Source organism: Salvelinus namaycush, chromosome 41, assembly GCF_016432855.1.
Source record: "Salvelinus namaycush isolate Seneca chromosome 41, SaNama_1.0, whole genome shotgun sequence".
Classification (NCBI taxonomy): Eukaryota; Metazoa; Chordata; class Actinopteri; order Salmoniformes; family Salmonidae; genus Salvelinus; species Salvelinus namaycush.
The window spans coordinates 8,884,292-8,899,267 of NC_052347.1; the positions used below are offsets into that span (position 1 = coordinate 8,884,292).

Sequence of the window (14,976 nt, forward strand, 5' to 3'; positions counted from 1 at the left end):
GATTTTCCAACAAACTGTTTCTGCATTTAACAGCGTACATTACTGTCCTAAAACTGCTGTCAGGCTCCCTCGGTATGACCGGGTGTTTTGCGCACGTAAAAGCCGGGTATGTTGTTGAGAGTCCCTCCAACTCCCCCTCTGATCTGCTTCGTCCAATGAGTTCGTCGAGGGCGAGTCGGGCCTCATCGACGAAACGAAAGAGACGGTGGGGGAGGGTCACGTGTGTATACACTGTAGGGTTCAGTACCACTCAATTCGTAGTAAGTTGTCAACGTCCTCCCCTTTCGAGAACAAACATCGTCAGACTAGAAACTGTGGCAGTAGCCTAAGTAACTACGCAAAAAGTAATAGATCTAACTATACCGTTTTTGTATTTTGTCTCTCTCTTCCGAATAGAAAAGGATACGACGTTTGTTACAAGTCAACACCAAATGTAATTACAGAGAAATGTCAGTGGAAGTACAGCAAAACCCGATGCCTCCGTAGCCTTGTCGCCGTGCCAAATCTGTACTTTTCTGGTGAGTTTTCCTAAAATGTTGATATCATTTTTCAGCAGACTGCATATGGACTTACACGCAAACATATTTCCTATCTATGTTCCGACGAAAGCATTGACTTTACTGTTTAATTTGGCTGTAGAATAAATAGGTAGGCTATGATCAAATATAGCGTATGTTTGAATGTAGTGGTCAACAATAGCCTCGCAGATGTTATGTCATCTAGAGTTTTATCAACTATCGATGACAGTTCTCCTCGCTTAGCTCCCAATGGTCCGTAGCACCCATAGCAAACCGGCGCCGAATAGGTTACAAGCAAATGGATGCAATTTATCCGCGAGTCTAGATTCTGTAACCGATATAATGATACATTGCTTTTAGTTTAGCAGGATGTATTGCATTAGACAAGTTCAATAAGTTACGAAAAAGTAATCGTTTAACAGCTTTAAGAAACAGAAACACACAGCGGACTAAATTAACACTATTAACCCATACATACATGTGTTCATATAACATTTGATTTGATAGCCAACATTTAATTGGCCGATTTGCAGTGATCACAGAACTCAGAAGCATTTATGTGCTTTAATGTTTCTGGAAACACTTGCACAAATATGTTTCGTAATCACTAAATACCCAATTACCAGCAATCTAATTCATACATAGGTAGATCATACTGTGACTATCATCAACAACATTGATTTGAAGGATGATGTAACTTACAAACATATAAACATTTTACATGAACCTACCGTTAAAGTCAGACTGGTCTCATAGACTAGACATAGTAAATGTAAATCCGGGACACTCAAATTAGTTCGATAACCTGCATGACCAAAAGTATGTGAACACCTGCTCGTTGAACATCTCATTCCAAAATCATGGACATTAGTAGGGAGTTGCTCCCCCCCTTTGCTGCTAAAACAGCCTCCACTCTTCTGGGAAGGCTTTCCACTAGATGTTGGAACATTGCTACAGGGACTTGCTTCTTCTATTCAGCCACAAGAGCATTAGTGAGGTCGGGCACTGATGTTGGGCGATTAGGCCTGGCTCACAGTTGGTGTTCCAATTCATCCCAAAGGTGTTTGATGGGGTTGAGGTCAGGGCTCTGTGCAGACCAGTCAAGTTCTTTCACACCGATCTCGACAAACCATTTCTGTATGGACCTCACTTTGTGCATGGGGGCATTATCATGTTGACACAGGAAAGGGCCTTCCCCGATCTGTTGCCGCAAAGTGGGAAGTACAGAATTCGCTTAGAATGTCATTGTATGCTGTAGCGTTAAGATTTCCATTTACTGGAACGAAGGGGCCTAGCCCGAACCATGAAAAACAGCCCCAGACCATTATTCCTCCACCACCAAACTTTACAGTTGGCGCTATACTTTGGGGTAGGTAGCGTTCTCCTTGCATTCGCCAAACCCAGATTCGTCTGCCAGATGGTGAAGCGTGATTCATCACTCCAGAGAATACGTTTACACTGCTTGAGAGTCCAATGGCGGGGTGCTTTGCACCACTCCAGCCGACGCTTGGTATTGGTCATGGTGATATTAGGCTTGTGTGTGGCTGCTCGGCCATGGAAACACATTTCATGAAGCTCGAACAGTTATTGCGCTGACGTTGCTTTCAGAGCCAGTTTGGAACTCGGTAGTGAGTATTGCAACCGAGGACAGACGATTTTTGCGTGCTGCACTCTACGTGGCTGAGCCGTTGTTGCTCCTAGATGTTTCCACTTCACAATAACAGCACTTACAGTTGACTGGGGCAGCTCTAGCAGGGCAGAAATGTAACTTCTTGGAAAGGTGACACCCTATGACGGTGCCACGTTAAAAGTCACTAAGCTCTTCAGTAAGGCCGTTCCTCTGTCAATGGAGATTGCATGGCTGTGTGCTCAATTTTATACACCTATCGGCAATGGATGTGGCTGAAATAGCCGAATCCAGTAATTTGAAGGGGTGTCCACATCATTTTGTATATATAGTGTATGGTTGCATAAGATAGAAGATTACTTAAGGCTTAAAATGAAGAGGGTGGTTGGTCAGGGTGGTTGGGTGGGTGTATAACGTGAATGTCTAGCAACCCAAAGGTTCCATGTCCGAATCTCATGACGGAATACTTTAGCATTTGAGCTAATTAGCAACTTTGTAACTACTTACTACTTTTTAGCTACTTTGCAACTACTTAGCATGTTAGCTAACCCTTCCCCTTCCCCTAACCATAACCTTAAATATTTAGAAACTTGTGAAACATAGATGTCTATGATTCATTCAGATTTGGTCCGGTCCAGACCAACCAAATTTGGTCTTGTTTGGGGGCAGAGTTCATTAGAATCCAGCGACGGCCAGCACGGATGCTGTTTACAGTAAATGGAAAGAGAGGGGGCTCATGGGTAGGTGTCAGTAAGAGCCGGGAGAAGTAACATTAACTGGCAAGAGAGAGACGAGCAAGGCAGAGAGAGGGAGGGGTTGTCCAGACTGTTTTCACACTCTCGCTTTGACTACCAGACAACAGAAAGAGAAAGAATGAGCTGAACATAACAGTATGCCAGTGGAAGGGTGGACAGTAACAGATGACCCAACTCTGGTTTGTGACTACTATGATTTCCCATTGTAGCCAGTTCAATTACATTGCCTTGTGTCTTTTCACTGTTACCAATAACCCACATATCTTTAAGATATATATTTCTCGCCCTCATGAGGGAGGATAATGAAAGTTAGCACATGTAACAAGTAAAGGTAAACCTACCAATGAATGTTTTTTACTGATATACCTTTTTATTTATTAAAACTTTTAATTCTATCACGAAATCAATAACAGAATTGTGAAAAATCACTAACAGAATGACTGTAATTGAACTGGCTACAATGGGAAATCAAGGTAGTCACAAACCAGAGTTGGGTCATCTGTTACTGTCCACCCTTCCACTGGCATACTGTTATGTTCAGCTCATTCTTTCTCTTTCTGTTGAATGAGTCAAACTCATTCCACCGAGGTTCGAGTGTCTGCGGGTAAAAAATGTTCTCCTTTCAATCAAGACCTAGACAACCAGCTGAGAGGAGTTCCTGACTAATCAGTAACCTTAATTCATCAGTCAAGTACAAGGGAGGAGCAGAAAACCCCAGACACTCGGCCCTCCGTGGAATGAGTTTGACACGTGTGATCTAGAGCCCTCGAACTCAACTCTGGACCTCGAAGCCAGGTCCACAGCTTTTTTTCTTAATTGTTCCCCTTTAATCAGGCACTGATTTAGACCTGGGACACCAGCTGGGTGTAATACATTTTCAGGTATAACAGAAAACCAGCAGGCTCTGGACCTCGTAGGGTAAGAGTTAAATACCCCTGCACTAGAGCCTTCCCGCTTACCCCTTCAAAGTAGGAGGATACATATGCAAATAAAATATGACTGGTCATTGGTCAGAATAATCAGATCCAATTGTGATGTCATGCAGTTGGCCAAAAATGCCATCCCACCTGAATAGGCTGAAATTCTAATAATACTGTATTATTTTGTCAAGCCATTTATGAAGAAAAACTCTGGAATGCCAATATAGAACAGAAGTGCATTAGTTTACGTGAATTCATGCTTCCTTAGTAGCGGCATTCCCCTATATGAGAGCTAGGGGAAGCACTCGGGTGGGTTTTTCCAAGTGTGTAGCTGACAACATGTTTCTACTGGATTACATAAGAGACATATCACATTTTCCCATTTCGTCATCAACATTGTCTTCCTTCAATCACTTCACTGAGTGCCGTCCAAACAACTGAAATAGTGTTTTCAGGAATTATGCAATATTTATTTATTTATTTATTTTTTACATTCAAGACGTCAGGTCACTCTTTTAGACTGAGGTTGATCCCTGTTCTTTATCTCGTCTAGTCTCTTGTCTAACATGTATAGTACACAGACTGGCTCAGATTAAGGACCGGCTGGACTATCAATAGAAAGCACAGAGGTGAGGTGTGGAATAGAGTCGGTAGATTAGAGTGTGTCAGACAAAATGAACAGAACTATTTACCGCAATATTGTAAATAAGTCTGTTTTTTTTTGCACTGAAGTAGTAAGAGAAGCCACCTGCCACACAATCAGAATGCATACTCTTGCTCATCATTTTGCTGTGATTGTGTAACAAAGTCGCGCTAAGCCATCAATTATAATGAGTGAAAATGCAACAGGTTTTACACTGTGGAGCGTTATGGTATATAACAAACCCTATGCCTGCGGCACACCAGAGCGGGCACCTTAACACAAATCACACGCCGCTCCCCTCGGTTGTTATGCTACTCTGAGGGAAGCGAAAGCAGGTGAGAATATCAAAGGGAGCTATTCATGAGAGCTGAAGGACTTTCACAGGTGGAATTATTCATGAAACAGTAACGTGTTCTCGCATTGTTCTGAAATGTTAATGTGTGATCCCTCCTAGCCTCTCCTGAAACGAAGTGCAAAGAGGACAATCGGTGGGAAACCAGACGCGATGCCAATGTTATCCTGTTTGGGAGAATAGCTAGATTTTTGAGCAGAGGAACTTGCTTGTATGGTATGAAATGAGCTTGTATGAAATGTTGGCCTAATCTAATTGTGGTTAGATTCAGAGTTGATTGAATGCTCTGTTGTTAGTTTGAACAACATCTGAAAGTAAGCCTCCAAATGTGCAGTATGATCCTTCCAAAAAGCTGCTCTTGCTCTAGCTATCAAACACGATTACAGACATGTATGTGCTCTCCTGACGTCATTCAGGCGATTCTGAGAAATAGCTGTACGTTCCAGAGGGGAAGTGAGGGGTGTGAGCCTATCACAGCGTGTCACACTATTCACATCAAAAACCCTGAGATATCAAATCCATCTGTATCCCTGAACACCCAGTCTGGAGGGAGGGGACCTGCCAAAGCAGAGTTTCTCCTTTTCTACTTCTGGTAATATTAAACTAACAACATTGAACCTTGAAGATGAGTGAAATGAGCAGATTGTCTTGGATCAGGTCAGGTGTAATATCTTGGTGTTCCCATACTAAATGGGTTGTAGTTAACTTCTATGGTTACAGCATACAATAGTGGACCAGGCTAGTGTAATACCACAGTCATGGTAGGGTTTCGTGACATACTGTTGACCGAAGGCTTCTTACAATTCAACCAGGTGTCCTATGAATGACATTTTCCCATCTCAACCAGGTGCCCTTTATAGTGAAGAAAGCGCCTATGGAATGCCCTGTTGTGTTGATGTGCCTGTTACAGTCAGTGAAGCATCAGCGGCGTAGCTCACTTTTTTCACACCCTTAGGAATGTGTCTACCATCCCAGTCCAAGTTCTGTCATGGTCTCTTGAGAGAGAAAAGGTTCTGGAAAACCGGTGAATGAAAAGAGCTCTACAGAGAAGCACTGCAGTCTAGTCCAACACGAAGCGTGTACTGGAATACAAAAGAAATTAGTTGTGTTTTGATACTACCCACCACTGCGACCTGTATGCTCCCGTTGGCTGGCCCTCGCTTCATATTCGTCGCCAAACCCACTGGCTCGCTCCAGGTCATCTATAAGTCTTTGCTAGGTAAAGCCCCGCCTTATCTCAGCTCACTGGTTACCATAGCAGTACCCGCCTGTAGCACGTGCTCCAGCAAGTATATTTCACTGGTCACCCCCAAAGCCAATTCCTCCTTTGGCCACCTTTCCTTCCAGTTCTCTACTGCCAATGACTGGAACGAAGTGCAAAAATCACTGAAGCTGGAGACTCATATCTCCCTCACTGGCTTTAAGCACCAGCTGTCAGAGCAGCTCACAGTTCACTGCACCTGTACATAGCTCATATGTAAATAGCCCATCCAACTACCTCATCCCCATACTGTTATTTATTTTGCTCCTTTGCACCCCAGTATCTCTACTTGCACCCTCATCTTCTGCACATCTATCACTCCAGTGTTTAATTGCTATATTGTAATTATTTTTCACTATGGCCTATTTATTGCCTTACCTCCCTTATCCTACCTCATTTGCACACATTGTACATATATTTTCTATTGTGTTATTGACTGTATGTTTGTTTATTCCATGTGTAACTCTGTTGTTGTTTGTGTCACACTGCTTTGCTTTATCTTGGCCAGGTCGCAGTTGTAAATGAGAACTTGTTCTCAACTAGCCTACCTGGTTAAATAAATGAAAAAAAAATCATATTTATATGCTGGATTATAAACTGCGTGGTTCGAGCCCTGAATGCTGATTGGCTGACAGCTGTGGTATATCAGACCGTATACCACAGGTTTGACAAAACATTTATGTTTACTGCTCTAATTAGGTTGGTAACCAGTTTATAATAGCAATAAGGCACCTTGGGTTTGTTGTATATGGCCAATAAACCATGGCTAAGGGTTGTATCTATAAGGGCACAAGGCGAGACCCAAATGCAGACACAGGAGGCAGATGGTTGAGCTCCGATATTTATTATAGCAAAAGGGGCAGGCCAAAGGCAGGCCGGGTACAGGCGAGAGTTCATAAACCAGGTCAGAGTCCAAACGGTACAAGATGATATGCAAGCTTGAGGTCAGGGCCAGGCAGAGTGGTCAGGCAGGCAGGCTCAGAGTCAGGACAGGCAAGGCAACGGTCAAAACCAGGAGGGTGAGAAAAGAGAGACTGGAAAAAGCAGGAGCTGAGACACAAAAACGCTGGTTGACTTGACAAATAAGACGAACTGGCACAGAGAGACAGGAAACACAGGGATAAATACACCGGGGATAAGCAACACCTGGAGGGGGTGGAGACGAGCACAGGGACAGGTGAAACGGATCAGGGCGTGGCAGTATCCAGGCACTCTGCGTTGCGTTGTGCCGAAGAACAGCCCTTAGCCTTGGTATATTGGCCATGTACCATACTCCCTCAGGCCTTATTTCTTAATTATACACAGAGTGTACAAAACATTAGGAACACCTGATATTTCCTTAACATAGACTGACCAGGTGAAAGCTATGATCCCTTATTGATGTCACTTGTTAAATCCACTTCAGTGTAGAAGAAGGAGACAGGTTAAAGAAGGATTTCTAAGCCTCGAGACAATTGAGACATGGATTGTGCGTGCCTTTCAGAGGGTGAATGGGCAAGACAAAATGTTTAAGTGCCTTTGAACGGAGTATAGAAGTAGGTGCTAGGCACTGGTTTGAGTGTGTCTACAACTGCAACGCTGCAGGGTTTTCCATGCTCAACAGTTTCCTGTGTGTATCAAGAATGGTCCATCACCCAAAGGACATCCAGCCAACTTGACACAGCTGTGGGAAGCATTGGGAGTGCAACTCAGTATTAGGAAGGTGTGCTTAATGTTTTGTACACTCCGTGTATACTGGATTCTTATTCATATACTCTATGTTATGTTAGGAGCTAGTAACACAAGCATTTCGCTGCACCCACTATAGGGACTCACTATAACATCTGCTAAGCTGTGTACACGTCCAATAAACTTTGATTTGAGGAGAGACTAACTCTAACTAGGGGGTTGAGAGCTCAAGATACACACCTGTTCTTCCTGTTCAGTACGGCAGGGTGTTATTCCCAAAGACAGGTCACTCGCATGCCTTTGTCATTAGTCTTAGTGAGCCCTCCCCCACCCCTTTAAACTCCAGCAGAAAACGAGTCACCTGGTGGTTTAAGAGTGGTTTTTACAAGGGGCAGTGGCAGCCCCATTTCACCTGTCTCTGGGAAAGGAAAGCATCTGGGAGTTTTTGAAAGGGTAACCGTACACTGCCCCCCCTGCTGCACGCCCCTCCATGCAGTGTACTCTCCTTACAGCCAGCTGGAGAGGTGTGGAGGAGCACACAGGAACACTGTGTGTGTGTCAAATCTAATTGTATTTTTTGTATGCGCCAAATACAACAGGTGTAGATTTTACCATGAAATTCTTATTTACAAGCCCTTTCCCAACAACACAGTTAAAAAGTTAGAAAAGATTAGCAAAAAAGAATAATAATAATGGAAATAGTAACACAATAAAATAACAGTAACGAGGCTTTATACAAGGAGTACCGGCACCGAGTCAATGTCTGGGGATACGAGGTAATTGAGGTAACATGTACATGTAGGTAGGGGTAAAAGTGTCTAGGCAATCAGAATAGATAATAAACAGAGTACCAGCAGCATATGTGAAAGTGTTTCTGTGTGAGTGTGTGGCGTCAATAACCGTGTGTGTGTGTGTGAGTGTGTAACCGTGTGTGTGTGTGTGTGTCCTCAGGCCAAAACTGAGGTTATGTAATTGAAAGAAGGAATGTTCTCTTTACTGGCTGTGGTATCTTCTCAGCCTCTTGCAAACAAAATCATCCTGTTTCCAAAACATTGTCTGGAAATGTTATTTTGAGGTAGTCTGACCGGTCACCAGGTAAACACTACGTAATATGAGCTTGTAAATATGCTTCCTTACTTTGCACGAGAGCGGCTTGTGCACCAGTTGATTCATCCAACCTTTTTAAGATCATACGTTTTTTGTCTCGCGCTTTTCCGAAGCATCAAACCCCACGTCTCTCTTAGGGGAATCTTATCATTGATTCTATATTTTTCATTTTGAACTATAAGCTTGAATACAATGTTGAGAATTCTCCCCTTGTTCCATTCCCTCCTGACATAAGCTCTTTTGTTAGCGTATGCTTTCACTTCTTCCTGAGCAGAACTAATAAGATCTGAGTTGACATGTTCCAGTTCAGACTCCGGCAGGCAGAGTTATGTAGCGGGTGTTTTAATGAGCAGCCTCTCACTGCGCCGAGCAGACGGGCTTGATCCCCAGTCAGGCCGTTCCATCCCTCCATGTGCCCAGGCGTTCTCTCTGACCTTGCCCTGAACTCCGTCCTCACGCTCAGTCCACTCCACACTGACCCCTCCCTGGGACCGCCCGGCCAGGCGCAGGGGGGCTGCATCACATTTCAGTCTATAAATCTACCCATCACCCCACAACATCCCGCATACTCCTTCGCTCTCTCGTCTCTGTTCCTCTCTTTCGCTCTCACACACACACACACACACACAAATACACACACACACACAAGCCAGTGTAGCAACCTGAACAGAAGGCGCTCATGCTTTGGAAGAGACATGGATTGGAAGAAGTAGAAGGCAAGCGGCCTGCAGAGTCAGGCGATAGTAAAGAGGGAGGTCTTCATCTGGAGGGCAACAAGGGCAACTCTCCAAAGGCAGCCTGGCCCCTGCATGTTATTCTTCCATTAGAACAAGGGATTCAGTTGCTCTGGCTGGAGAGGCCCTGAACACTGCAGAAAGAAAGAACGTTTTTTAAGGCTGGAGCTGACCAATGAAACATATTGGGAGGAGTTTTTATTCAGCCAGTGAAATGCAATGAAGTGGAATGAATGGTGTTACCCCAGGCATAATAGCCATGCCGTATGTGTGTGTGAGAGTGGTCTTGCTTGCTTCTCTCCACAGCGTAGCACTTTTAAAGGAACCACAAGAATGACTCCAATAACATAGATAGTCCTAGGACATGTCTCAGGGAAACACGTGAAATGAGAAAAACCAAAAAGCCTATTGTTTAGTTTACTTTGTGGTTTCCCACATAGAAAAATATATTTCAAACAATCTACTGATCTTCTTCACGATGGATTATGAGATTGTTTAAAAGAGAATGGAATCGCATTCTCTCTTCATATTTAAGTTATTTTAATTGAAACAGTGTAGGAAGGAGAGCGGGAGACAAATGAGGGTGGAGAACATTTTCTCTTCAGTCATCAGTGTTAATACTTGACCACACATCAGCCGTTTTCTCCTCAGTCATCAGTGTTAATATTTGACAACACATCAGCCGTTTTCTCCTCAGTCATCAGTGTTAATATTTGACCACACATCAGCCGTTTTCTCCTCAGTCATCAGTGTTAATATTTGACCACACATCAGCCGTTTTCTCCTCAGTCAGCAGTGTTAATATTTGACCACACATCAGCACTTGTTTAATGTAATGAAAAACAAGATAACTTAACTAATGTTGTTCTCCTCTCTCTCTGTCTCCAGCCAAGCCAGTGCACCAGTGCAGCCCTCTCTCAGAGCCCTAGCTATGTGGAGCTGTATGGCTTACAATGAGACGGACTCCAGCTCCGAACACCGGCTCTGCCAGGACTTTGGCCTCATCCTTTCCGTCTTCTCCTTGTTCTACCTCATGGTGTGCTTCCCCATCGGGCTCTGCTACAACGCCCTGCTGGTGGTGGTCAACCTCTCCAATAAGATGTCCATGACCATGCCGGACGTCTACTTCGTCAATATGGCCATCGCTGGCCTGGTCCTCAACCTGTTGGCCCCCGTGGAGCTGCTAGGCCCTAGCTTCACCCGGTGGCCTGTGTGGGAGTACAACAATGAGATCTACATCACCCTGCTCATCCTCTTCAACATCTCCTCCCTGGTCATCATGTACTCCACCACGCTGCTCAGCCTGGACTACTACATCGAGCGAGCGCTGCCGCGCACCTACATGTCCAGCGTGTACAACACCAAGCACGTGTGCGGCTTCATCTGGGGCGGCGCCGTGCTCACCAGCTTCTCCTCGCTGCTCTTCTACGTGTGCAACCACGTCTCCACCAAGATCATCGAGTGCTCCAAGATGCAGAACAAGGAGGCAGCGGACGCCATCATGATGTTCATCGGCTACGTGGTTCCGGCCGTGGCCGTGCTGTATGCTTTCGTGCTCATCCTGCGCATTAGGAAGGAGTCCACCCCGCTGGACCAGGACTCATCCCGGCTGGACCCTTCTATCCACCGGCTGCTGCTGGCCTCTGTCTGCATGCAGTTTGTCCTATGGACCCCGTACTACATGACTCTACTGGTACACACTATAGCCGGGGAGCCGGGGAGCTACGGCAGCAACAACAAACAGTGGCTCACAATTTACTTCTTCCTGAGGTGTCTGTCGGAGCTGCTGGCCTTCTCCAGTAGCTTCGCCATGCCTCTCATGTACAGGCAGATGAACAAGAACTTCTCCCACAAGCTGCAGCGGCTGCTGAAGAGGCTAAACTGCAGGGGCACACCCTGCCCTCACGAACACTCCTCAGTGCAGCAGGTGGCAACGTGAGACAGGGCCAGGCCTTACTAACCCCTAACCTCTTACCCAGGCTGCACTTATTATCAGACCCCACAGAGCCCGCAACACATGGCCTTTGAAGTCAGCTACAGGTCCACTGCTGCTACTCTGGCTGGAGTCTTGACTTTCAATGACACTAAGGAATCTTCAGTCACTTTCTAGAACTTTACTTTCTTTGTCCAGTTCTGTAGTGAGAGGACGAACCAATTAGAAACAACTAAGTGCATTAGCAAGCTTGTCACTTGGACACTTGGTTGTTAGATTGGGGGCGCAAAGCAATTGTAATGCGGTGTCTCTTCTCCTAATACACACAGGGTGATTCACCAACACAGGCTGTAGAGATACTGCGCTGCACACAAACTGACAATGAGTTATACTATTGGAGTAACAATTGTTTTTATGTCTCATGTGTCAATCAGCATGTTACTACTATGCATGTAGCTGGTAGGAAGTGGAATGCAACCTGTTTATGACCCTGTCAGACCACCCAGTGCCCCGGAGCCTGAGGCCACGTCTCATTTGAAGAGTTCCTGTCCAGCCTCGGCCACAACACTCTGGAGGGGTCTCAAATGGCACCCTATTCCCTACATAGTGCATTACATTTGATCAGAGCCCTATGTGTCCTGTTAAACAGTAGGGCACTATATAGGAAATAGGGTGCCATTACGGACACATCCTCTGTCCTCCACTGTCTTGCACCTAGAGAAAACCTTTGCCTGCTCGTCACCCTCAGCAGTTTACACAGTACTATACATGTACCTCGTTTAATTTCACAACTCTACGACATTACATAGGATCATGTGATCTACCAAGAGTATTCTCCACACAGCTTCTATTCAAGGTCCAGGCATGGCCAACTTACCTCTTGTGTCCTAGAATGCTCTCACTTAACTGGCTGCACACAACACCCAGTCATTGTGTGGGGAACATTTGCCTTGGCTCAGTTTATGTGATGTCTAAAAGCTGCTTAGAGGCACAGAAGTGACCTGCACAGTTGCTTTGCTATCTTGCTTCCCACTAAAGAGGAAGACTGTTTATATATAAAACATGTCCTATTTATAATTCAGCTAAATAATGAACACGTCGATCACATTTCACTCTTGTCATGTTATGGTGACGTCCGTTATTGCATGTGATTATGTGATGCTATGAAGTGTTGAAGTCTTTGTTGCTAAATTGAAAAGGTCAGTTTAGTCCTCTCCACTTTGAAAGAGACAATACAATGATAAGCTGTAACCCATTGTTTAAACATGTTGCTACTTGCTACTGCTGGGATATCCAGGCCACCTCATGATAAGTATTGACTTAATTAAAAGATCAGCAGAACCCTTTGAGTTTCATGCTGAGGAATCGTAAAAATGAGTCCACACCCTGTGAATCATTATTTAAGTTCTAGTCAAAGTCCTAATTTATTACAGTTGAAATGCTCTTTCTGAGAAGTAGAGCAACAGAGGGACAGATATGTCACATGTTCTGCCCTGCTACTATCAGAAACAAACAAATTACTTATATCTAGACTTAAATTGGCTCATTTTCATTCCAGGGTTGTTGAATGATGGTAGAGTTCACTGAAAATGTCATACAATGAAAAGGATTCTGGCTCTTAAATGGTAAAGTTAGTTATAAGCAATGCTATGCTACCTTTAGGTATGACCAACAACACCAGGAAATAAAGAACGGTTAGGAATAGGAACGGAAATAGGGAACAGTAAATTCTCAGTTAAAGATTCAGAGATCTTAAGCACTTACAAATTCCTAACATATCATACAAAATGGATGACATGGTACACAATTATTTTCTATTTTCAGGGACCAGTTTTGGCTCGAGCACTACTTTCAAAACTACTGGCTGAAATGATACAAAACCTTTCGCGCGTCACTTTAATGTGATTCTTAGTTTTAGAATTACAGATTCCATCGCCCTTTACCTCCCCTTTATGTTGTGCCGTTATAACCCACCAAAATTAGTATATATTTTTTAAAGAACCAGTACTGTATGTTTATGGGAAACGCTACTCTTTTAAATCCACCTATATAAGCAGAGATAAGAATGTATTTTATTTCATGATGTTTAGCTACACAGGTCAAGATGAATCCAGTTTCAGATGTGATGCTTTTGTGACTGTGTATATACCAGTATATATGTATAATATGAAATATCTGTATATATTGTATGTTAGAGATTTACCGGAAAAACACCATATCCTCTCACAAATACAGTATTTTTTTCTCAAATATATATTTAGATACTGTAGCTTCAGTAATCTTCTCTATTGTCGGTTGAGTCAAAGACTGATTACACAATAAACTAACATGGGAATTAAACACAATGTCTGTTCTTTTAGTTTCTCTTTGTCGTTACGTTCAAAGTGTTCTTTGATATGCTAACGTCAACTGTATCCGGGATCCACAGTACATTGTCATGACAAATCAATGTCAAAATAGATTGCATTGTAGTCCATTTCTGAGGGTATGCTTGTGTCAGTAAACAATGGCAAACTTATTTTTCATTGCTGTTTGAAGCTATGGGGATAGTGCCAGCTATAGAGAGCAGAAACCACACTAATGTGTTATCTCGCAACATACCGTAATTAGCTTTGGTTGCCCATCTGCAGAGCTTGGTAAACCATAGCCATTTATACTGTAAAAAGAGCTTGTTTGCCCGTTCTCCCATTGGCAGCTGGGTCTCTTTTTTTCTCTCAAATCAACACACTAATCACATGGGACAGGCTCAGACAACCCCACCTGGGACCCTGTGACCTGGGGGTGTTTCCCTTTGGTCCAAATACAGACCTGTCATGTTTTACATCCATGTGGTTGAAACCCAGCCTCGTCAACAGCAGGATCTACTTAAAACACCCACACATTTTGAAATGAATCAATGCTATTTATATATTCTGATGAATTTAAGCCCCCTTTCGAGAGATGTTATTATGGGTTGATATCCCCTCCCCCATGTCCATTTCCAGGGTTAATGTTGAGCTACCGTTGTGCGCTATAGAGGTAAAAAATAATCTGTATGACAGCGGGACACATCCATTTCCAACGTTAATCTCTTCATATACTGAGACCTAGAATAGACTCTCTGTCTGCACTGTAAACCCACTAGACTAACTGTGGCTGTGGCACGTCCCTTTAACCACACTGTGTAAAACAGGAACAATCCAGGCATTCTATAAATTGTTTTGACATCCGTGGGCCTGGCTATACAGCCCAGTGTTGTTGCAATTCTCAACAAGAGCAATATTGTTCTGCCATACGATGACAGTGTGGAGCAGCTGATGTGGGAGTCGTGCTGGAGATAAAGGAGTCCGAGAAAGCAGAAGCAGAAAAGTGAAGAGATTAAATAGCGAGTTGTTTTGTTAGAATGTCCAACAGAGGAGTAGAAGGAGTATAAACATGGTTCTGACGTATTCCAGCATGGGGAACAGGTGACAGACATG

General features: G+C 43.9%; 1 protein-coding gene across 1 annotated transcript; it reads left to right on the forward strand.

Moving 5' to 3' along the window:
* The first annotated feature begins 248 nt into the window (after nt 1-248).
* Nucleotides 249-13,863, forward strand: LOC120034095 (probable G-protein coupled receptor 146). The gene is made up of 2 exons (XM_038980528.1): nt 249-518; nt 10,474-13,863. Exon 2 carries the CDS (start codon nt 10,517-10,519, stop codon nt 11,522-11,524), a length of 1,008 nt encoding a protein of 335 aa, XP_038836456.1. The 5' UTR covers nt 249-518; nt 10,474-10,516; the 3' UTR covers nt 11,525-13,863.
* Nucleotides 13,864-14,976: the final 1,113 nt, after the last annotated feature.